The 25,995-nt window shown below is 42.6% G+C and overlaps 1 protein-coding gene across 3 annotated transcripts in view; it reads left to right on the forward strand.

Annotated features, from left to right (window-relative positions):
• prkg2l (protein kinase cGMP-dependent 2, like) overlaps positions 1-25,995 on the forward strand; it is an 81,139-nt gene that overhangs the window by 36,479 nt on the left and 18,665 nt on the right. For all 3 annotated transcript variants that reach the window (XM_088086809.1, XM_042501930.2, XM_088086810.1), the window contains 6 exons: positions 13,889-13,952; positions 14,090-14,167; positions 15,428-15,522; positions 16,033-16,101; positions 24,567-24,665; positions 25,735-25,882. In XM_088086809.1, the coding sequence (XP_087942935.1) occupies positions 13,889-13,952; positions 14,090-14,167; positions 15,428-15,522; positions 16,033-16,101; positions 24,567-24,665; positions 25,735-25,882 (553 nt within the window). The remainder of the gene's footprint in view (positions 1-13,888; positions 13,953-14,089; positions 14,168-15,427; positions 15,523-16,032; positions 16,102-24,566; positions 24,666-25,734; positions 25,883-25,995) is intronic.

Raw genomic sequence — 25,995 nt, forward strand, 5'->3', positions numbered from 1 at the left:
ATGAAGGTCATACATGAGGAATCAGTATACAAAAATGCTGGGACATTTGCTCACAGGGAAGACAAAGTAAAAACTGGCACAGAGGGAAGGGAGAGCTTGGCTTATATACACACGAGGGGGGGGGCAGAACGAGACACAGGTGAGGCAAATGAGGGTAATCACCAGTGGTGGGGAAACAAAGGGAGGAAGTGAACTCAGAGACAACACAGGTAAAAGGGAGAATACAAAATAAAACAAGAAGTGATGGACAGAAACCTCAAATCCTGACATAAACGTGCTCTTGAAATAGGCTTTATTATTCATTTTTTATTAGTTTTTATCTGCTAATAATATTCTCAGTGAATCTCAGTCAGATTTGAGATCAGGTCTTAGCACTATAACTGCACCTAATTACGAATTATATTATTAAATCATAGTAAACAGCGCTTGGCAGATTTGCTGATTTGTCAAAAGCCTTGGACTCTGTAGACCACAACCTGCTTTTACTTTATAGGCCTTTGCAAAATAGCGCCGAATTGGTTTAAGAATTATCATTCTTAAAGAACTCAGTGTTTCTTTGATGAATGCTATACCTCAGGTTCACATACAGTCAACAAGGTGTTCCACAGGTTTGTGTCATGATCATGGTCAAGTTATCTTTATTTTGTTCATTTAATTTCATGTCTTGTGTTTCCTGTTTGTTTTACTTTGAAATCACTAACTCCTGTCTCTGTTTCAGCTGTGTTCCTGTCTGCCCTGCCCCCGTCTTGTCACACCTGCCTCCTGATTGTTCATCCCCACCTGTTTCCCATCACCCTTATTACCTCTTGTATTTAACCTCATGTCTCTCACTGTCTCATCGCCAGTTCATTGTACCTCATAGTCTTGTTCCAGCATTCTTTTGTATTCATAGCCTTCTCGTATCAACCTCAATAGTTTTTTGACTTTGCTTTTTACCTCACGTTTTGGATACCTCTGCCTGTGTTGATTGCCTTGTACCAAACCTTGGACTGATTAAACCCTGATTTTTGCCTTTGAGGACTGGTCTTCTGTGTCCTGCATTTGAGTTCCTCTTGTGGTTACTTGTTCATGACAGTTTGAGTTTTAGTTCATGACAGTTTGAGTTTATTTTTGAAATTGACCTTGATAATAGAATAAACCCAGTAAAGATACATATGCATGCGGATGACACAGTCATTTATACAGCGGCACCCTTTTTGTATCAAGCCATAGAGCTCAGGATGCCTGTCAATCTCTGCAGCTGCTAAATTTTAAAAAAAGACCAAATTTAATATGACATTTACTTCTTCAAAGACACCTTGTCCCACTATTTTGACACTCAATGGTACATGTATTGAAAAAGTCACTTCTTAAAAATATGTGGACATATGGCTTGATGGCACAGTATACAACCACAATGGAGCACTCAATCCAATTTGACCACACCCAGTTACCACCACACTACAAACCCAGGTGCTACACCACATGCAACTGTCCCTTGTGCACCCTCTGGCTGCCACCAGGAAACCCTACAGAGGGGCAGAGGACCAGAGTTAACATATATACATTTAAAAAGGCAGCATTAGCAAACAACAAAATATAGTGGATAATAATCGGCGCTTGACAGAAATCTAAGTTCACACAACCCAGGCAGAGCTTGATAGAACTTCCTTCTCTTCTTATGCACCCTGGGAATGGAAAGAGCCAACATGTTCTCCCTCCGAACTTGTCACGTGGTTCCATTCTGTCAGACCCTCTGCGTCTATGTATGACAATGTTAGTTATCTTTCCACGTCAGTTGTTTACATGCAGGGATGCTGTTAGGGCAGTGCTAACAAATGTACATGGTGGGATGACGTCATGATGTGATGACGCAGCCCGTTACCATGATCTCACAGCATGCAAAAAGCAGCATGGTCCTGGTGTTTACACAACAGCCAAGACCTGTCATGATGGTTGGGATTAGGCAACAAAGTCGCTTTGTTCTTTTTCTTTTCTTTCTCTTCTTATTTCTTCTGTTTGTTACCTGCCAAAGGAGTACAGATGTAAATTAGCAGTTGTGCTATACTGATGTTCATTGTTATGCTATGTCCCTGTTAAATAAATATATAAAAATAAATAAACACAGAGGATTATGTAAAGTGGTAGTGTGGTGGTAGTGTAGAAACACACACACACATACACACACCATACACACAGACATCTACACAGGAAGCAAACGCCAAATTCCTGCACGAAGGTTGGTTAGTTTGTACCCATCCACCTTCCCATCTTCCACCCTATAAGCGCAATTGCACTCCTTATACTATATGGTTACTGGCAGCATTATTACTTGACGCTGTCCTTCAGTATTTCATGCACATGTGTACGGTTGGACATGGAAGGTGGCTTTTGGCATCATGTTCATACACCGAAAGCATGGACAGAGCGACACCACACAGGTTGGACAAGTTAGAATGGGCTAAATGGGCTCCAAATTGTTCTTACCTTAGCAACTCTCCCTCCCTTGAACATTTTTTAAGGTCATTTAACTGCCTTGAGGGACACATGTTACTGCCTGACATAGCCCTTGACCTGGGTCTAACGTGTATGGATGTCACTGGCATGGCTTGTATATCCCTTTTTCTCTCACTATCTTCATTTGTGTTGCTATTATGTAATGTATGTGTTTTATTATATGACATAGGCTTTTTTTCTCGTACTGTTGTAATTGATGATGCTGCCATCTTGACCAGTACTTTCTTGAAGATTTTGTATCTCAATGGGACCTTCCTTGCTAAATAAAGGATAAATAAATAAATAGTTATGCAGCTATGCTGGTACTGTGTCAGACTGTCATGGTGAAGAGGAAGCTGAGCTGAAAGGCAAAACTTTTGATTTACTAGTTTGTCTATGGGATGAGAATCAGCACCTCCAAATACGAGGCCATGATTCTAAGCCGGAAAAGGGTGAAGTGCCCTCTCCAGATCGGGGAGGAGATCCTGCCCCAAGTGGGTGGATTGGTGCAGCGTCTGCAGTAATGCGGAGCTTTGGGTTGTCACGAGCTTTGGGTAGTGACCGAAAGAACAAGATCTGGGGTACAAGCGGCCGAAATGTGCTTCCTCCGTTGGGTCGCTGGGCTCTCCCTTAGAGATAGGGTGAGAAGCTCGGTTGTCAGAGTAGAGCCGCTGCTCCTCCGCGTTAAGAAGAGCAAGATGAGGTGGCTCAGGCATCTAATTACGATGCCTCCCGGATGCCTCCCTGGTGAGGTTTTCAGGGCACGTCATGTCCCACCAGTAGGAGACCCCATGGAAGACCCAGGACACGCTGGAGAGACTATGTCTCTCAGCTGGCCTGGGAACACCCCAGGATCCCCCGGGAAGAGCTGGACGAAGTGGCCGGGGAGTGGGAAGTCCAGGCTTCCCTGCTTAGGCTGCTGCCCCCACAACCCGACCCCGGACAAACTGAAGAAAATGTTCCGACCCTCACCTATGGTCATGAGCTCTGGGTAGTGAGCGAAAAAATTAGATTGCGGATACAAGCGGCTGAAATGAGTGTTCTCCATAGGGTGTCTGGGCTTAGCTGTAGAGATCGGGTGAGGAGCTCAGACATTTGAATTTAGCTTGGTGTAGAGCTGCTGCTCCTTCACGTCAAAAGGGGACAGTGGAGGTGGTTCGGGCATCAGATCAGGATCCTCCTGCGCACCTCCCGTTAGAGGTGTTCTAGGCACGTCAAACTGGTAGGAGGCAGACCCAGAACACACTGAAAGGATAACATGTCTCATCTGGCCCTGGGAACGTCTCAGAGTCCCCCAGAAGGAGCTGGAAATGGTAGTAGACTGCCTTGGCATGGTCTTTTCATTTTCCCCTTTGGGAAAACTCCAGAGCTCGACTCCTCCTATGCAAGTGGGTGACATGTCAAGAGACACTGTTTTACGAACCAAGAGCATTTAAAGGAGGGCTCTTAATTAACTTTACTGAGACTCCCTGTGGACATCTGCAAACACGTTCTGCTTTTAAGCCACAAAAAGTGTCAGTACTTGACACTTTACATTGCAAGATGCTGTGAGAGACAGGCATTCCTGAGGCCTCATCTAGTACATAACAGGATGTAAGACATCTAAATGACTTCCTGGGGTCACTTAGGCATGCAAAGTAACAGTTGTTCATCACCTCTCCTTGACACAAGGACTGAAGTTTGGAGTGAAGGACTGGAGACAAACTTCTACCGAGAATTTGGGAAGGACAACAGGAGTAGATGATGATCTTCATCCTGAAATTTAACCCCCTGTATACTTGTCCCTCACACACACACTCTTTCTCTGTCTCTCCCTTTCTGTCCCAATCCATACAAACAAACAGAAGTCCTCCACTCTCAGTACCTCATTTTCCCCCTGCTGAGACAGGCAGGACATGTTGTAAATTCATTACGCATTCTTGTGTGCATAACATCTGACGGAATCACTTGAACCAAGGTTGTGAGTTAAGTTTAACTTAATTCCCTAATCTTTCTCTTTGTAGGTAAGAGTTTGTCTCTGTGCTTTGATAAATCAGTTGGACCAACTCCCATTCTTTTATCATTTAATTTGAATGAGTTAGGTAAAAGCATGTTTCATTCCCTTTTTGTGATGGAGCCATACTGCCATCTTGTGGCCTTACTTATCAGTAATCTCGTAACCAACTTTGTAGTTATATCTTATTTTGCATTCATTGTAGATGAATTGTTCATTGTTCATTTGAATCCATGGGATAATTTTATGTTATTTGTGGTCATTTAACAGAAATGAGCCAAGGATCTTCAGAGTCATGTGTTATTTTATAAATTGCCTTTAGGTCTCCTAACATGTATTTGAAATTACTGTGATGAGACTATAGTGGTGATGTGACTTTACACACAACAGGTTAGATCGCGTAATTCGTGATAAAGTACAGAGAAATAAATGTCCCCTAAATTACATTAAATCTTTTAGAAACTAATGCCAGATGTACGATTGCTTGGCACGAAAGTTCGCTACCCCGCCTTCCATTCGAACCCCAAATTCAGAGATAAATCTTAGTGATCTCTCAGCTCAGCGCTTCTTACTTTTCTACTTTTCCTTTTACCGCGACGCCTCCCATGTATCCTCGCTCGTACCTTTCCCTTTGTTCTAAAATTTTTACAAAAGGAGCCGCGACTGCTCATCAGAGCTTTGCTGAACTTTAAGTTTTTCGAAGCCTCTTCTTCTTTTTTAGTTTCTTTGACGTTTTTCTAAACACCATATATTTCACTTCAAATAGGCTCGAGGTAATAGTCTAAAGTAACTTCGTCAGGCCAGCAAGACTACTTTTGAATATTTTTGCGAGTTTAATTGAAAAAGGACCTTCTTCGATCAGCCATCAACTCTGCCACGGATCTAGAAGCAACACCTGCTGTACAAACTGTCAGCATCCGTCGCTTGCCCTCAAAGACTTTGTTTAAAGACTTTTACTGGTTCGCTGAGGCGAACACCGAGGCCAGTTAAAGACCGCCGCACACTGACTCCATCAGCCCTACCACCGCCGCCTTTCAGTGGGTCACCTTGTCTGGAAGACGCGCAGCAGGCCTCCACTGGAGCGAAGCGACGACCTGGACTTCCTCGGAGAAGTCTGTTCAAGTCAGCAAAATTAGGCGAAATATCCCGAAGCGTCCATCAAGGAGTTTCTCCAGAAACAACTGAAACTCCCAACGGACACTGTGAAGAACATCACCTTCCATCGGATCCACCACCTTGGAGGGAAGAGACCAGACGGCCGGCGCCCGAGACCCATTGTTGCGAAGTTTGAACACTTCAAGCAAAAGGATCTGGTGAAGAGCCGAGGCAGGGAGCTGAGAGGAACGGACTTCAGCGTGAACGATCAATTCCCCAAGGAAATCCTGGAGCGCCGCAGATGCCTGTTCCCAATCAGAGAAAAATTTATCGACGGAGGATCCCGGGCTATCATCACTGTGGACAAACTCTACGTTAATGGACAGCTGTTCCGTGATCCAGAAGTCACTCCTTGGCTCTACTGAATGCACGTCCTCTACCACACTTAAAGGTAGTCTCCGAGTAAGGTAATACAGAACACAGAACAATTCCTCCACTAATTTCCTTTTGGGCCTTTATTAACTAAAATCACAGTGCACGTCTCATAATGTACTGTTTTCCTTCCAGACTGTTAATCTGTATATTTGTGTTACCTGTTCTGTTTGTTTTATTTCCTGTTGTAGTTGTTGTAATGTGTCACCACTTATGCTTAAATCCATCGTGTTTCAATGATGCTCAGTCCAACTACATATTTTACAAAGATAAAGTTGTCACAGACATACACACGCACACATACAAGAAAACAAATATACAACAACTTGTTTATGCAGGTTCCTCAGAAAGGCAGCTGCACACATCTAACACACACACACACACACATGCACACACACATACACACGCACACCTCCACTTATTTAAATTACAATTTACACTCAATAAGTTAGTTTAGATATGAACACGTTACGGTTTGTCACTTGGAATGTGCGTGGAGTTGGATCACATGAAAAACAACTCAAAATTTTTGAACACCTTAATAACCTTCAGGCAGACATTGTTCTACTGCAGAAGACTCACACATCCAAAGTAGGACATCATAAACTTAGTTCATCACAGTTTCCTCACACATACTTAGCTAGCTATAATACCAAACAAAGAGGCGTAGCTATTTTAATTAGTAAAAAAATTAATTTCACTTGCAATAACACTACCACTGACCCAGAAGGACGATTTATAATAATCAATATATCGACACATAATACAGAGTTAAGCATTGCCAATATATATGGTCCAAATGTTGATGACCCCTCCTTCTTCCACAGCTTTTTCACTGCACTTTCAGCACACTCAGACACAACACTTATTGTGGGAGGGGACTTCAACTTGGTACTCAATCCAGAATTAGACAGACTTAGCAGAGCAGGTAGTTACCGCCACTGGCAGTCAAGTGATATAATAAAACAATACATGAGTGATTGTGGTCTCTGCGATGCTTGGTGCTGTTGTCACCCCACGCTCAAAGAATACACCGTCTTCTCACCAGTCCACCACTCTTATTCCCATTTAGACTACTTTTTAACAAGTAACTCAATTATGATGGACATCTCTGACACACAGATTCACCCTATCACCATCAGCGACCACGCTCCAGTCACTCTGACAATCACTAAGAAAACAGTCACACCACCATCTAGACATTGGAAATTTAATATCATTAATAATATAATAATAATAATAATAATAATAATATCATCATTAATATCATCATTGCTTAAGGACCCAGATTATTAAATTCTTTAAAAAAGAGTGGACAATATTCTCTGAAACAAATGACCTGCCTGACATCTCATGTGTTCTTTGGGAGGCGGCAAAAGCAGTCATGCGAGGTAAAATAATTTCTTACTCCGCATACAAAAAAAAAAAGGAGAAAGCTCTGGAAATAGAATTAGAACAGCAAATTAAAGCTTTGGAGACAGCTCATGCCGCCTCCCAAGATAAACATTTGTGAAGTGAATTGAGAAAATTAAAACTGAAACTAAACGAATTACTTGACAGAAAAACACAATTTCAGCTACAGCGATTACACCTGGAGAACTTTGAACACAGCAACAAATCCAGTAAACTCTTAGCAAACCAACTAAAACAGAATAAAGAAAAAGTAACAAGTTCCTCAATAAAGAACTCTGCTGGGAAAACAACCCGTGTCCCAGAAGAAATAAATAACACATTTAGGGATTTTTACAAAAACTTGTATTCATCACAAATGAATCCATCAAACTCTAGCAAATGCTTTTTTAAGTGCAGTTGAACTACCACAATTAAATAATGAACAGATCATGGCTTTGGAGTCACCTATTTCAATAGAGGAACTTCATGAAGCCCTCCAGCATATGCCGAACAAGAAAGCCCCAGGACCCGATGGTTTTCCGGCAGAATTCTACAAAGAATTCTGGCCAATGCTCGCACCAATTTTCAACAGAATGGTTGCCGAAATTAAGGAAACTTCCATACTCCTCCCTAACATGAACCGTGCAAACATTAGCCTCCTCCTTAAACCAGATAAAGACCCATTACTCCCATCTAGCTATCATCCTATATCACTTATAAATGCAGATTTAAAAATCATTTGCAAAGCGCTGGCTAGAAGAATTGAAAAAATAACACCTCACATAATACATCCTGACCAAATGGGGTTTATCAAGGGCAGACACTCTACAAATAACACACACAGACTAATCAATTTAATAGACTACTGTAATATTCAGAATAAGGAAGCCATAATAGTCTCATTAGATGCTGAAAAAGCTTTTGACCGGGTGAATTGGAAATTTCTCTTTGCTGCATTACAAAAATTTGGGTTCGGAGACAACTTTCTATTCTGGATCAAAATATTATACAGTTCACCCAGTGCTTGTGTCAGAACAAATGACCAAACTTCTCCAAGCTTCAATCTCCAAAGGGGCACCAGGCAGGGTTGCCCACTGTCTCCATCCCTTTTTGCCATATTTATCGAACCACTCGCAGCTGCAATTCAGCAAAATAATAATATCAAAGGGATTCGAACAGCAAATGTTGAACCATAAGATAAGCCTTTATGTTGATGATGTACTACTTTTCCTTCAAAATGCACAAGCCTCTCTCTCTGAGACAACAGCACTTTTTTCTTCAATTTTCTTCTATTTCAGACTATTCTATTAATTGGAACAAATCGACATTCCTACCTATAAACTCTAACTTCAAGAGTGGGTCAACCGCCCCACTACAATCGGGAAACATTAGATACTTAGGTATCAACATTTCCGCCAGGCTGTCTGACCTGACACGGCTAAATCACATTCCCCTACTTAAAACAATAGAGGATGATCTCACTCGGTGGAGGAATCTGCCCATATCGCTTATGGGAACAGTTAAAATGATGGTCCTGCCAAAAATAAATTATACCTTCTCAATGGTTCCATCTCAACCAGGGGGGGTTGAGATGGAACCATTTAGAAGGTATAATTTATTTTTGGCAGGACCATTTTTTTTGGTTCAAATCATTAGACTCGAGCATTTCCAAATTTCTATGGAAAACTAAACCACCACGTATAAGTTTAAAAACTCTTCAAAAGGCTGAAGATCACGGTGGTTTGGAGCTACCAGATTTTTATAATTACTACCTTACCAATAGACTACAATATATCTTAAAATGGATTACAAAAAGTCCACTAGATCAAGCATGGTTAGATATTGAACAGACATTTTGTAAAGAAACCCAAATCGCTGACCTGCCATTTATCAGTCCCATTATCAAAGGACATAGCTGCTTTAAGAGCATTAATATTAGCACTTCTCTGACAGCCTGGTGGGAATTTCTTAAAATAAATAGGTCTTCACCCATGCCATGCAGACATACGCTCATCTGGAACAATCCTGATATCCTGCAAAATAAAAAAACAATAAACTTCACAACATGGTACAATAAAGGGATAAGACATCTGGAGCATATCCTCCAAGGCAGTAACTTCATTCCATTTAATGAGCTGGTAGCACTATATGGTATTAACAAGAACAAATTTCTGGAATATCTTCAACTTAAATCCATAATTCAGGCAAGGCTTAACCTTAGCCAATTGAACTTAGAGTTGCCACAAATAATAACAGATTTTCTAAAGCTCTCATTTATTATTATTTAAAACAGATCTAACAGTCTCTCTTCCAATCTCCAAATGGGAGAAAGATTTATCCATCAACACAGACCCAAATTTTTGGATGCAAATTTGTTCAAATACCTTCAAAATGACCCAAAGCGCCAACTTACAACTCATACAGTACAAGGTTCTCCACAGAACACACTACACAGGACAAAGGATGTTCAAGATGGGCCTTACACATAGAAACGTCTGTTTGAACTGCACGGGTGGCCCATTAGATACGTATATGCATGCTGTTTGGCTTTGTACACCGGTCAACATTTTTTGGCAAAAGATTTGTGAAGACCTATCGACATGTCTAGGGCACCCCATCCCTGCCTCCCCCTCACTTTGTTTGCTAGGTGATCTTACTAACATCAATATGGACACTAACAAATCCTACATGCTCCTTGCAGCTCTAAGCATTGCCAAGAAAACTATCCTCATGAATTGGAAATCCAAAAAGAATCTAACTATAACTCAATATAAAAATCTTCTATGAGATCACATCTCCATGGAGAAAATGTCTGCCTGTACAAAAAAATCTACTCACAGAATTTGAACATATCTGGACCTTAATAATTAACTTCATTACATAGTGTCGCTGGGGGTCAGGGCTTCGCCGCCCTGACTTCTGGGCTGGTGGCGGTGGATTCCGGTTGCCGCAGGTACCCGGTGGGGGGTGCGTGGGCCTCTGCCTCCTCAGTGTGGGGGGTGCTCTGGGGGCTGGGGGTTGGTGGCCCTTGGGCTCTGCCTGGGCTGCTTCGCTGGTGCGGGTGGGTCTGGGGCTTTGGGGCCTGGTGGCCTGGGGCCCGTGCTGTCCCCCGGCAGGGGGGCCGTGCCTGCCCGGGCCCGGCCCTGGGGGGCGGGTCGGTGCCTGCTGTGGCATCTCGGGACAGGCGTGCCTCCGGGTGCTCCGAGGGATGGGGATGGGGGTGGGGGGGCATGTTGGGTGTCTGGGGGTGGGGGGCCCCCTGCTTGGTTGGGCTGGCCGCCCGGGCGTGGGTGGGTCCATGATGTCCCGGCTCCGGGCCCCTGGCTGGGGGCTTGCCGTGCACGGGGGGTTGGTGTCCTCCTGGCCTGCTCCCGCATGGGTGGTGGGCCTCCGTCTCGGGTCCTCTGGTGGCTCCCTTGGGTGTTGGTGCAGCCCCTGGGCCGGTAGGCCTGACACGCTGTTGGCCAGGGGGGGACAGTGATGGGGGTAAGTTTCAGAGCCAGTCAGGAAGCTGGCCACATGAGGACAGCCCCCACTTTACCTCCTTGTCGACCCCCTATCCCATTACATCGCACCTCATAAGACACTAGGGCCTTGAGGGGCGGGGCCAGTGGGTGGGGGCTGGGGCTGCGTTATGGCGGCCTGGCCCCCCTCCCTGCTCTGGTCATTGCACCGCCTTAATTTTAATTGCACAGGAGACACTGAGGGCATGGGGGCGGGTGGGGCATTTGGGAGACTCCACCATCTGCCAGCGGTGGGCGCCCATGCCCTGGCCATTCCCCCCAATTTTAAATTGCACCGTAGTCACTCACACATCTTATAACAAATATCTAAATACACACACCTTCACATGCATACACCCTGCATCCATGTTGGACGGGGGGTCGGCGGGGGCGGGGTGGGGGTCTCCCACAGCCTCTGTCCCTGGCCCTGCAGGGCTGGACAGGGGTCTGTGGTCTGGGGTAGTGGCGTCAGTTCTGCTGCGGGGGTGTCGCCGGTGGCTCTGGGTTGGTGGTCGGCCTCTCTGTGCGGGACTGGGCTGAGTGGTTGCTTGGGCCCTGCTGCTGTGTGGCGGTTGCCCTGCCGGGGGTTTGGGTAGCTCTGGGATGGTCTGGACACTGCGCCTGTGGAGGGATTGGCTTCTGGCTGGGCTGGGGGCCTGCTCTCCCGGTCTCCCTGGGGTTTCGCCCCTGGCTGGGGTGGGGTGGGGGCGCTGGGGCCCCCGCCGTCTTTCCACAGGGTATATGGGTTGGCGCAGGGGCGGTGGGCTGGGTCGTCATGGTGGGCCGTGGCCCGCCCCGTTGGGGCCGAGGGTTGGGGGGACTCTGGCCTCTCTGGTGTGTGGTGGGCTCCCCGCCGGGGGTCGGGGCGGGTCTCGGGTTGGTGGGGCCCTGTGGCTGTGGGCACAGATCGTGCCGGGGTTGGTGGCCCCTTGGGCTGGTCCCGGGGGCCTCCTCTCCCTCTGTGGGCTTCCCCCACAGAGGGACCTGTGTTCCCTTGCTTGTTCCCCCTTGGGTGGGGCGCGTGGCTGTCTCTGGGGCACGTGGTGTTGGGTCTGTCATGTTTAGGGGGGCTGTTGGGTCTTGGCCTGCTTGCCCCTAGGAGTTTGGGGGGTGTTGTTACGGCCCCCCCCGTCAACTACAAACCACATCCAATGACAAACCCTCACACACACACACACACACACACAGACACACACACACACACACACAGCACACACACACACACACACAGCACACACACAGCACACAACTGTTATACAATCACACACGTACAACAGTTACAAATATGGATGTTATCAATGTCAAGGTTATGTTGGGTAAGTATTTATGCAGTCTGTTTTTTTTGGGGGGGGGAGGGGGGGTCTTTTGTTTGTTTGTTTATTTTTTTTATTTATTTACTTTATTCTATTTTATTTTAATTTTTTTTCTCTAATTACTTACTTATTTATTTATTTTTTCTTTTCCTCTTTTTTTTACTCATTTCCTGCCTGCTTCCACCATTAATACTGTTGTAAATACTTGCAGCTGTCATTATTGTAGTTAGCATTGTTGTCATCGTTTTCATTGTCGTTGTTGTTGTTATTGTTGCTGTTGTTTTTGTTGTCTCTTGTGTCTTCCCCTCCCCTCTGTGTCCCCCAACCTCTCTTTTTTCTCTCTCCCTATCCACTCTAATGTTGTGCTGTCCGGTAGCCTTGCCAATAAATCTCAGTACAGACTGCAACAGGAAGAAGTATGTCAGACTCCTCCTTTGCAGAGCAAATCTGTTTTGGCACCTCAAGGCATCCAGACCTCTCATACTGCATGCCTAAGCTGCCGAACAGGACAGGTTAAAAAAAAAAAAAAGTAGGCGAAATAACATCTTCTATTGATCAGAGTTGATGTCATATAGCAATGTTGTAACCAAATTGCTAAATTTCAGTTTACTATTCAGCGAGTATTCCCAATCTATACGGTCACATATTTCAACCCACTATCATCCATAATTAATGATTTACATCACCTGAATAAAGGCTACCTTACCTTGGTTCCCTTTCACTTGTTTAACTTTATATGCAATATCCCTTCCTCTATTTAATCATCATTCTTACAAAATAAATAAAAGGTTTCATTTATCGCCAAGTCATTGTCTGTGGATTATTTCATGAGAGAAACAAGATCAATGTATACAGGATAAACGGTACAGATTGTGAGATTGATTAAAGTGATAATGTGTTGAAGCTTTTAAAATTTAAAATTTATTTTCTCTTAAATGGAGAATGGTGCCCCTTTTACTTTAACGAGTGCAAATTCCAAATCACTACAAAAGTGTTTCTGTGAAGAGGGAGTGCTTTGCTAGACCTGCTGCCCCTGTGACCTCAAATAGGCGGATGGATGGATGGATGGATGGATGGATGGATGGATGGATGGAATTAATAAAGAAATGATCAGGTGAGGGTAAAAGCTGCAAAGACAACACGACAGGCTGTATTAAAATTCTCCATGCAGTAAAAACTGCTGGTAATATTTAAGGATACCAAGTTTGTATATTTCAAGCCAATGCCATACACATTGTCATACACATTGTCATAAACATAGTCTATGTTTAATAACATGTGCAAACACAAACTCATTGATTTGGATAATTCTGTCAATTTTTTAAGTTTAAACAGTTTTTTTCCTAAATAAATGTTTTTTATTGGCAGCTATCCACTGTGAGGATCCAAGCACAGAGACAAATTACAGTTTGTAGGCTTTATAGATAGAACTGAATTGAATTTTTAAAATTTCATAATTTCATAATGACAATCATTTAATTGTATAACTATCATTGTTACATCAATAAAAAATACTGCATGGTATAAAAATCATTAATAATTATCAGGTAGAAACCCAGGTCAAGGTTTTTTTTTTACATTTTCAACTTGTTTTATAGAAATTCACCACAAAAAAATTACAATTTTTTTCAGTTCGCTCTATATGATCGATCCCAAATGACTATGTGTATTTGTTTCTCTTTCAGTGTGTCTTTGCTCCAAGGACTGCCTGAGGAGAAACTCGCCAAGGTTGTTGATTGTCTTGAAGTGGTGAGTATTTCCACTTCACCATCATTTTGGCATAGTATCTTAACATTTTTTCACTGGTTCCATATAGCATGAAGTTCTGACTAAATCATTTGGGATTGTAACTAAGTGAGAGAACTGAGTGACCTTTTATTTTTCAGGACCATTTTGAGAAAGGCGATTATATCATTCGAGAGGGCGAAGAAGGGAACACCTTCTTTATTATTGTAAAAGGGGAGGTGAGATATCTGCACAATCTTATCAAACTTGCCTTCTCAAAACCTTCATATTTTCTCAATGGAAAGCAAACATTTGGTTGGAACCTGAACAAAGCAGGTTGGAGTTAGGTGTAGATAGATTAAACCACAAGGCCTTTTTTCAGTCTGAGTTCTTGCAGACCTGCCAGCCCTGGGCAAAGAGTCCCACTGTGATTACCTAGATATGTAAGATGTAAATCACTGCTGGTAACACAATGAAAATCTGCACATACCATAATCTGCTTACACATGGTTCGGAGCACATTCTTTGCATACATGCAGCAAAACAGACTAAAAAGTAAGCCACTGATATGATTTTTTTTTTTTAAATAACAATAACAGAATGTTTACAAAAATATCTGCAGATTATCTGTAAATTGGTAATTTGAATTAGTCCAACTGCCTAAACATAGCTTACCAAGGATCACTATTGAATATTGAATTTAGGCTACACACTTTACACATATACATTTTGGAAGGAGGGGACTATGCCATGAGTAGCTCACCATCAAGGCAAGCTCACATGATCATCTCTGAAGACCATAAAAAAACAAAAACTGACCTATAAAGAGGTCAAGAGGAATGTGAATATTTACACATAGTAATTTCATTTCTGTTGTAAAACATTCTCAAATGAAAAATCTTGTGGACTTCTAATCTGAAACAGCATGCTTAACTCATTTCCCCAAAATCTCCTCTTGAACAGGCTGTCTGTTTAATGAAGAAAAGGTAATAAATAAGAATACAAGCAAGTATACAAAAATAGATTTAACAAATATAGCACTAAATAACAGATTTACTCCTCAGCTTCTTAAATAAAACATACTTATGGCAAGGCCACAAGAAAGCAGAGGGAAGGATGGCTGTGGATTGCCAGCCTTCAATATCTGCCCTCAATAACTTGCTTTGTGATATAGGGGTATCATAACCTTAGACCTGAGGGAGGGAAATCATTTTGCAGCAGTTGCAATAAAAAGGGGCATGAGTGCAAATATAAAATTCTTAGATGACATTAAGTTTCGAATATATACACTAGATAGATAGATAGGATGGACGGACAGACAGAGGAACTACATTTCAGGAAATAATTCAAAGCCTGTATTCAGAGTGACTTAAAGTAAGTCTGACAGTTACAAAATTATTTTCTCAGTTTTAGATTCAAATGATAAAACAACAGACAGCACTGTGACAATACAAACAATAGCTGTTACTGTGTCTCCTTCTAATCTTTCCTATCTGTAGGTCAAAGTCACTCAAAGCAAAGAGGGGGTGACTGAACCACAGGAAATAAAGACATTGGGGATTGGAGACTACTTTGGAGAAAAAGCTCTCATCAGGTACAAACAGCAGCTTCACAGAAAGCTGACAACAAAGTGCAGAACCACAGGCACACAGCACCACACATACATTACACTACGAAACGCATAAATGAAAGCGAGTCAAATCCATACATATAAAAACATGGTTTTAAAGTAGGCTAACGTATGGCTAATGAATTCATCGGAATGTGTCTATAGAATCAAAGGAGACATGGGACATAATTTTGCATATCTAGTTTGAGTCAGGCAAATCGAAAATACGAAGAATTAACAGTTTATTAATAGTTTAATTTTCAGGTTACAACTGTAAATTGTGTTGCAGTATTGCGATACTTATGAGACAGGAAGTGAAAGCTCTCTTCATCAGATACAGAGCATACTGTGCCACACGCATCATCACATTTATCTGAACTCACACTGGGCTGACAGAGGCATGCAACATCACACTGCAGTATACTATGTATACTGTACTGTGTACTTCTGGGTTTGTGTTGTTTGTTTGACTGAACTGTGCATGTATGTTGACAGTGAGGATGTTCGCTCAGCCAACATCATCTCTAATGAGGATGACACACACTGCCTGGTGGTGGACAGAGAGTGAGTAGCTGCATTTTTTTTAAGCATGCTATTATGTACAGATGGACCCATATACAAGACCCTTTAGTTAAATGTTGCTTGAATACCTGATAAAAGGTGGCATTTAAGGAATAGCACAAACTCTACAAAAGTAAATAAGTACATTTCCAAAGTCATAAACTGTTTTTTCAATAACTGCTATGTATTATTCATAGAGATAAAGGAGAGTGAAGGCCTGTAATCACAGCATCTCTACATCAACTGATTATGATTGTAACTTCATGTGATATCAATGTGGGTAAACTGTTGGCAAGATTTTTTTTTCTATTAGAAAAACTGTCATTTAAAAACACTTTTTGCCAGAGAGGTTAAGAGCTAAAGTGAAAAAGCCTGGCAATATGTTTCGCTTTCATTCTCTGCATTCTGGTAGGGGTTTGTTTTTTTTGCACCAGTTTATTATGAAAATATCTGTTTATGTGAAACACAAAATTCAGAAAGTGAAAATTTTAATATCAAAATATAACAGAGCAAAAGAAACTGTGTTGTGATGTACAGGAAGGACGAGACAAAGATACTGAGTTGAGTTGAGTCCATTTACTTTCACTTCAGAACTGCAGCAACAGATGATTGGGAGTTTGTTTTGGCATGCCAAATCGATGATCACCAATCATCTGCTGGTAAAAGCTAAAACTGCGCAACAATACTCCCCAAAATTGCATTTCCCAGAATCCCCTTGTCAACTCTGAACTCTGCCTCTTAAAGAACCAACAGCCTGTGGTGAATAATGTGGGACACCACACTGTAACATTTGTTCTATTGATTTTTAATTTAAAATGCAAATCAGATACCAAAAAACAAACAATGGTTCGTTTTTCATACTTTGGATTTTATGCTCAGATAAAAAATTGGAAATTAAAAATCGAGCCACAAGCTGAACCTGATTTTGATTTGTGTAATTAATTAATTTGCTTGTGACCCAGCAGTTGCTCCTGTTAACTGGCTGCTACAGTGCAGTTCCTGTCTGCCTCACTCCAGGCTTATGTGAGACTGCTTTCACTATAAAAGAAGCTGCCTGCATCTCTGCAGAGGCAGAGACGGACCTAGTGCAGCAATTTAAATTCAGCCAGAGCTAACTGGTTAATCCAGTAAAGGCTGGTGGACAGGGACAGCGCTGGGTCTAACTCAGGGAGTTGGTGTTTCACTGGCTGTATTCGAGCTGCTACCGCCACTAACTGAAGGAAAGTCTCTGCTGTTTGCTCTCCTCCCAGCTGAGGAGACTCACAGTGAGGTGGAGGGAGCCTGGGCTCCAGGATGGAAACAGACCAGAGTAAGGCCTGGCTCACTTTGTCTTGTATTGAGGCTGCTGATGGGCTGTGGGACAGAGCCAGGCGGCTGAAAGTCAAGCCAGGGGCCCCTGGAGTTGGAAAACCAGAGAGAGGGTGGGGGGCTGCGGGGTCTGTGCCCACTGTGACCATCCTCCAGTGTCCACACACCCCTAACATGACCCAAACCCTCTAAGGGTCTGTACTTTATCAGAGGAGGGGGTGACTGATTCGGAAAAATATTTATAGCTTCTAGGAGGGTCAAGATGAAAAAAAATACAAATAAATAAATCGCATCCCAGTCATTGATTTCCTCTGATATATAAAGCAATTAGCTTTGGCTAAATTTCAGTTTTTGGTGATCCCACAACACATTTTTTTGAATTCCCTTTCTTATTATTAGTGAAATAATGTGACAAAAAGGAGTGACATATAAAGGTGAATATGACAAATGCAACAGATATACATCAATACATGCAATATATGTAAAAGCCATCCGGCAGTTGTTACGCCCGACCTAGGGAATACCTGACGTTACACAAAATGAACACTAAATCAACTTTCTACATTTATCATATTGCTGAAACATGGGATGTCTGACAAAACTGTGCAAGTCAAACTCCATAGTGCCAGTTTACGATCAGAGTGCCCACCAGAAATATGACAGAAAAAAAATACGGAAAAAAATTCACAAAGCTACTCGACCAAAAACGAAAATGGACGAAATTTCCAGAGGAGCCCCCAATTTATGCTATGTCTGGCTTAGGGGATACCTGACATAACACAAAATAACCACCTTCATTTCTCCCAAATGATGACCCAGAAAACAAAATAGTAATCCTCAATTGTTTAATTTCTCTCAAAAATTAAATAGGCATCAGGGGGAGGCTTAACACAATACACAAAAGCATCTTACTTTTAAACTCACCTAGAATGAAAACAAATAAGACAATATTAGGCTACCTAACTCCCTACCCAGAAAAACTATTTACGATTTGTTACAAATGCTCAGAGGGCACTATAGCGAACTAAAACACTCAAAAACAGCGATCACATTGGAAGCCAGGAAGAAGGCTGCGGCGTGAAATCTCCATGGATCTATTATCAATCTGGATACAACCAAGTCAAGTCAAGTCAGTTTTATTTATATAGCCCATTATCACAAAACAAGGTTTGCCTCAGAGGGCTTTACAGTGTACGACATCCCTCTGCCCTTAGACCCTCACATCACCCAAGGAAAAACTCCCCAAAAAGAACCCCTGTAACGGGGAAAAAAAGAGGAAGAAACCTCAGGAAGAAGGCGGTAGAGGATAGTGAGGATCCCTCTTCCAGGACGGACAGACGAGCAATAGATGTCAGTAAATAGCAAGTGAAATACAATCATGGCAAAAAGGAAAGAGAAAGAGAGGGGAGAGGGGGAGAGAGGAAGGGGGGCACAGAACAATAGAAACAGATGCATGTCATATTACAATAATGGTAGGTGTGAAATTAGTAATTGCTCTCTATGATGATGTTGATAGAGATGATAACAGTCTCATGCATATGTGAAAGGGAGTTGTCCAAAGGCAAGATCACAGCATCGGCGCAACCAGGACCAGACCACGATCAGGGCGAGCGGGGGGCACAGAATCAGTACAGCCACAACCAAAGGCAGGGTCGCAGCATCAGCACAGCTATCACCACGGTCAGGCACAGTCAAGGTTACGGCCAGGATCCAGGGAAACTAGGAAACAAGGGAGCAGGAACGCTCCCGAGAGGCAACGGGATTAGCGTAGTGCAGTTCAGCAGACCCAGGCTCTGTAATCAGCGAGCCCCAGGTGGTGAGGAAGTACCACATGGCTATCACAGAGCTAAGTTAAGCTTGCACATGGCAATGCAGTAAACAGACATGCATGATTTCTGATGGTAGCATTGAGAGAAGGAAAGGAGCTCAGCGTATCAGAGGAAGTCCCCCGCAGGTTAAACCTATGTCAGCCCTAACTATGGGCTGGTCCAGGCAGCCTGAGCCAGCCCTAATTATAAGCTTTATCAAAGAGGAAGGTCTTAAGTCTACCCTTAAAAAAAGTTGAAACGGTGTCTGCCTCCCTGACCTGAAAATGGAAGATGGTTCCATAGGAGAGAGGCGTGGTAGCTGAAGGCTCTGGTTCCTAACCTACTTTTGGAAATTTTGGGAACCACAAGTAACCCCTGCGTTTTCAGATGCAGTGATCTTGAGGGTTGGTAAGGAACTATGAGCTGTGACAGATAGGATGGAGCCTGACCATTTAGAGCTTTATAAGTAAGGAGGAGGATTTTAAATTCAATCCTGGATTTCACAGGGAGCCAGTGCAAAGAAGCTAAAACAGGAGAAATATGATCCCTTTTCTTGCTTCCCGTTAAAACACGAGCAGCAGCGTTCTGCACCAGTTGGAGAGACCTAAGAGATTTGTTTGGGCAACCAAATAATAGGGAATTACAGTAATCCAGCCTAGAGGTGACAAATGCATGTACTAATTTTTCAGCATCTGTTTGTGATAGGATATGTCTAATTTTGCGATGTTACGCAAGTGAAAGAAAGCCGTCCTTGAAGTTTGTTTTATATGGGAGGCAAAGGATAAATCCTGGTCAAATAAACTCCGAGGTTCCTTACAGTTGTGCTAGAGGCCAAGGTAATGCCATCTAGAGAAATTACATTGTTGGAAAAGGAGCTTCTGAGGTGTTTTGGGCCAAGAACAGTAACTTCAGTTTTGTCTGAATTCAACATCAGGAAATTACGGCTCATCCAGGCTTTTACATCCTTAAGACATGTTTGAAGTCTAGATAGCTGATCAGTTTCATCTGGTTTCATAGATAGATATAATTCATGTATCATCAGCATAACAATGGAAATTTAAGGAATGTTTTCTAATTATGTTGCCTAGCGGAAGCATATATAAAGTGAAAAGGATTGGTCCGAGCACCGAACCTTGTGGCACTCCAAAGCAGACCTTTGTATGTGCGGAGGGTTGATCATTGATGTGAACAAATTGGGAACGATCTGATAAGTATGACCTAAACCAGGCTAGTGACGTTCCTTTAAGGCCCATTGAGGATTCAAGTCTGTGCAGTAAGATTTGATGGTCAATGGTGTCAAATGCAGCACTGAGATCTAATAGGATTAAAACAGAGACCAGACCTGTGTCCAGAAGCGATAAATAAGTCGTTATTAATTTTTACTAGTGCCGTCTCTGTGCTATGATGAACTCTAAAGCCTGACTGAAAGTCCTCGAATAAACTGTTGTCTCGAGAAAGTCACAGAGCTGATGAGCAACCACTCTCTCAAGGATTTTAGAAATAAAGGGGAGATTAGATATCGGTCTATAGTTAGCTAAAATCTCAGGATCGAGAGTGGGCTTCTTTAGAAGAGGTTTAATGACAGCTACTTTAAAAGACTGGGGTACATAACCTGTCAATAAAGACGCGTTGATTATATCTAATAAAAAGTTGTCTAATAAAGGTAAAACTTCCTTAAGGAGCTTAGTTGGGATGGGGTCTAGCAGGCATGTTGATGGCTTAGATGCAGAAACCAAAGTATAGAGTTGATGAAGGTCAATGGGGGAGAAATGGTCTAGATAACTTTCGGGTCTTGCTGCCATAATCAGGCTATCTGAGTCCGGGGTCAGGTCAGTTGAGGGTAAGAGGTGATGGATTTTATCTCGAATAGTTATGATTTTATTATTAAAGATATTCATAAAGTCGTCACTGCTTAGGGCTGAAGGAATACAGGGCTCTATAGAGCTGTGACTCTGAGTCAGCCTGGCTACAGTGTTGAAAAGAAACCTGGGATTGTTTTTGTTTTCCTCAATTAGTGATGAATAATAGTTTGCCCTGGCATGGCGGAGGGCCTTCTTATAGACTTTAAGACTGTCCAGCCAGACTAAACGGGACTCTTCCAGTTTGGTCGAACGCCAATGTCTTTCAAATTTTCGCGATGTTTGTTTCAATTTGCGAATCTGGAGGTTAAACCACCACGGGGGCGGGGCCTCATTTCAATGACAGCTGCTCAGCGTATGAAGCAGAAAGCTTTTCCAGGTTTAGAAAAGTGTTAAACAAATCTACTGACCCATGGAGCATGCGTAGAAGTGAACAACAGCCGAATATGGCCGAGTGCAGCCGAGTGTACCCGGGCACTGACTTCCACTCACTGGCTCGCTTACAGATGACCCGAATGCTCGAAGCGGACAGCGCTTGTTCACGAGCATTCCTCTGATAGTAGCGAAGCTCATTAGCAACAGCAGCTAATCGGCGGTATAATGACAGCGGTGCTGTCGGTTTTAATATTTAAATGATAATCAGATAATGGTATATCTCTATACACACACACACCTAAATACATATACAATTTATCAGGGAATCATTCCGTAATCACGACCGGAGAATTTAAATGAACAGAATCAAAATGTGTTGCTCCCACAAAAATATAATAAAAGGTTGTGCCCTGTAACATTGCCCCATGAAACGGGTGTGGTTGGTAATGACCTTTATTTTCCCCACAGCAAACAAGGTACGGAGCAGACAGAATAAACACAAAATAAAGTTCGTTCTTCGGGCTGAAAGCCCTCACACAGTCTCTGGGGCTCAGACGAGGGGAAGAGAAGTAGCTTACTTCAGCCGATGACGACGAGGAGGAAGCTCCGTGGCCCGAAGAGCCGGCTGTTCGTGCGGAGGTGCCGACGGGGAGAGAGCAGAGGAGTGGTCGGAGGCAGGCGGGGGGTCCGCAGTCCGCGAAGGCAGAGGCACCGATGGGGAGCAGGCAGGAGGATAGACGAGGCCAGGCAGAGGAGTCGTTACCAGCAGAGCAGTCAGCAGTGTGACAGGAGAGGAATGAGAGACAGGGGCTGTGACTCCCCGTGTATTATTACACAGCTCAACTTTAAGTGAATACTACGTTCAGTAGCATTTAATAACTGCCACTAGAGCTCCGTGCTGCTTACTGATAACCGTTTCTTTGAATACAGACCGCAGACTGTATATATAGTCTGTGATACAGACATGGTAAGGCGTCCATATTACAGGCTTTACAGCCAATAGTGTATGGATAGGTTGTAAAATGGTAAAAAATTATGAATTATGATTCAAAAATATCCATTACTACGGCCGGCACAAAGCCTGTGCTGTGTCAGGTACTCCAAGAGTTACATGTACATGCATGCAGTGGAGTCCCACAGGTTCAATGCAAGTTCATTTTATGTCTGGAGAAATACCTCTATATTGGCAGCTTTAATGTCTTAAGGACTTAATGTTTTAATAATGAATAAAAATGAAAAGTCAATATGTCTCAAAAAAAATATCCAGTGATTTAAGGATGTCTCTTTCCCAGTGTTAAGCAAAATGGGGAAAAGTCTTTCTGGGCCAGAGCATGAATGTATTGTAAGGAAGTCTGGATACAGCCGTGGGGGCGGGGCCTCATTCATTCCTATGAGAGCTGCTCAAGCTCAGTGGCGCATGAAGCAGAGAAAACTCTTTTTCCGGGTTTAGAAAAGTGTAAAATACCTGGATCTACTGGCCCATAGAGCATGCGTAGAAGTGATTAACAATAGCCGAATGCAGCCGAGTGAACGCGAGCATTGACTCTGACTCACTGGCTCGCTCACACAGATGACCTGAGTGTAGTAGCTTAGTTTATTAGCAACAGCAGCTAATCTGCAGTATAACGCTAGCGGTGCTGTCGGTTTCAATATTTACGTGATTATCAGATAAAAGTATATCTATCTCTCTTTACACACACACACACACACACACTCACACACATATACATACAACTCATCTAGGAATCATATCATAATCTTGAACGGAGAAATCAAATTAACAGAATCGGAACGTGTTGTGCCCATAAAAAGGTAATAAAAGGTGGTGCCTTGTAATATTGCCCCGTTATTTATTACACAGCTCAACTTTAAAAAATACTATGTTCAGTAACTTTCAGTAACTGTCACTAGTGCTCCGCGCTGCTCACTGATAACTGGTTGTTTGAATACAGACCGCAGACTGTATATATGGCCTCTGATATAGACACGGTATAACGTCCATATTACAGGCTTTATAGCCAACAGCGTATGGATGTGTTGTAAAATGTTAAAAATTATGAATTGTGATTAAAAAATGATGAATTACAGCAAAAAATATCTATTACTACAGCCAGTAAGAAGCCTGTGCTGTGTCAGAAATTCTTAGAGTTACATGTGCATTTACACGGTAGAGTCCTGTGGGTCCGATGCGCATTCATTTTATGTCTGGAGACATGATTGATTGATCTTGAATCGGGAAATAGCGCATTTTACGTCTTTAGGACTTAATGTTTTTAATAATGGCTATAAAAAAATCCGTTCAAAAGTCAACATGTCTCAAAAAAATTATCCAGTGATTTAAGGAGGTCTCTTTCCCAATGTTAACAAATGGGGAAAAGTCGGAGCCACATGTCCAGTTCTGTCCAAACATGCGCTGGTGCGTGCTGTCTTCTCACAAGACCTGCACTACAGCACAGAGGACAGGTGCACAGACTGAGACAGGCACAAACAACCTAATAATTATAATAATAATAAACACCATTTAACACCCACTGACAATAATATAACTCACAGTCATAACACAACACATTCTCATCCCAAGTCGTCACATGCTGCCTCTTCGCAGTGGACTTCAGCATCTACATATTATGTTTAGGTACATATTATGTTCACACTTCCTTCTGTATCTGATGGGAAGATTGCGTTCCTGTTATGTCACATGTGCACGTGGTTATGTATAGACAAAACAAGAACATTGCAACCAATGCAGACAGTTAGCAAACCCAAATGCTGGCCCAGATGGGTAGGATTAGGGGAAGGACCTTTACTAAAGGCATTGCTGTGTCTACATTTGTTAACAAAAACCCTGAAATTGCATTTTTTAATGTTTTTTATGGTTTAATGGTTTTGTCTGGCACGAATGGGTAGGATTAGGAGTAGGAGGCACATGGTAAGGTGTAGAAAAAAAAAAGTCACATTCAGACGAGAGGCAAACATGAAAGTCTCCACTAAGCGCTGTGTATGTGTGTAGTAGCGTGAATTTTTCTTTACCAAAGTCATTGCTGTATCTACATCTGTGAATAAAAACATTGAAATTGCATTTTTATTATGGTTTTGCCCCCTGCTGTCTCCTCTCCAGCAATTTCAACCAAATGGTGGGAACATATGAGGAACTTCAAGCTGACCTCAAGGAATATGTGGAAGAGCTTTCCAGGAGTGATGAGAGGAGAAATGCACTGTAAGTGTACAATGACAGAGGAACACAACAACCATATGCAGCGGTGTCGTATTCATTAAGCCTCCCTGTAAGGTGATAATGGTGCTGACTTACTGCATATCATCTGGACCAAATCCACAAAAAATGGATTGCGCAGAATTAGAATCAGCAGTCTGCCCCGTTTCAACACCCTATCCACGAGGGAATTTGCAATAATTATATGCAGGTGCTAACAGGCCCACAAAGTTTGGCAGCTGAGCACAATTTGCCTTCTTTTGCATTTAATTGAGTAAGCATATGTTTTCCCAATGTGTCAGGCTTTTTCCCATATTCTGAACAAAAATTGTAATGATGGTAATGAATGATCCATATTCTGCTTTTCACCCACACAGGTTGGCTGTCACACACAGATCCCAGGTGTATATGCTGACATTGTTTTTATTAAAGCAGCTCTAATGGATGAATCCTGAGCTCCATCAGAACAGTTTCTTTTCAAAATCTGATATAAGCACACAGCCCACTTGATTTCCCCCTCTGACTAAAGATAAGTCCCCTAATATCACTCAATATCAATTCAACATCATTCAAAGCTTGCGTGCTTTGAAGAGAGAGATATTGTGCCTATATAATACACAGGTCTCAATGATGTTAAATTGTGCCACTGTAACTGCTTGTGGCAACTAGCAATGTTTTTTGTGAATGAGATGGTATTAGCAACAAAGCTTATTTGCACAAGAAGGAGGCCATTTCATGCTAAATTTTTTATTTTTCTCTCATTTACATACATGCAAATGGGACAGGTGCACCCATGCCGTTTTGTCTACTTGGCAGTGCAGTCCGCATGCAGTTTGCATGCATTTTACCCTTTGCATGTGATTTGTGGATCTTTTTCTCTCATTTGCACAGGTTTAGCTGCCACAAAAGCAGCACAATCCTTTTGTGGATATGGGCCATAGTCTTTACTGAATTTCCATTTTAATTTTGTCTGGTGATAAGCTAAACTGAAGATTAGTTTGAAAATGACTCAAACACGCCAAAAAACAAGAAGGGCCCAAATGTAACCTTATGTCCCATATGATTCCTCTGTCAGGCCCCACTTTCCTCAGACTGACTCTGCAGAGTCTCAGGAGCTAAGGAGGCTGAGGGAAAAGATTGCTCTCCTGCCTTCTCACCTGCCCTTCCAGCAGCTTCAGGTCATAGCTACACTGGGCATGGGAGGATTTGGACGAGTGGAACTGGTGAGCTGCAGTAACACTGTAATGCCCCATCTGTCACTTGTCATCATTCATATTTTCAGTTATTGAGCTAGATTTTGGTTACTCCCAATATATTCCTCTTGCCAAACCCTGGT

The sequence above is a fragment of the Plectropomus leopardus genome, chromosome 13, assembly GCF_026936395.1.
Source record: "Plectropomus leopardus strain MGB_pleo_1.0 chromosome 13, ASM2693639v1, whole genome shotgun sequence".
Lineage (NCBI taxonomy): Eukaryota > Metazoa > Chordata > Actinopteri > Perciformes > Serranidae > Plectropomus > Plectropomus leopardus.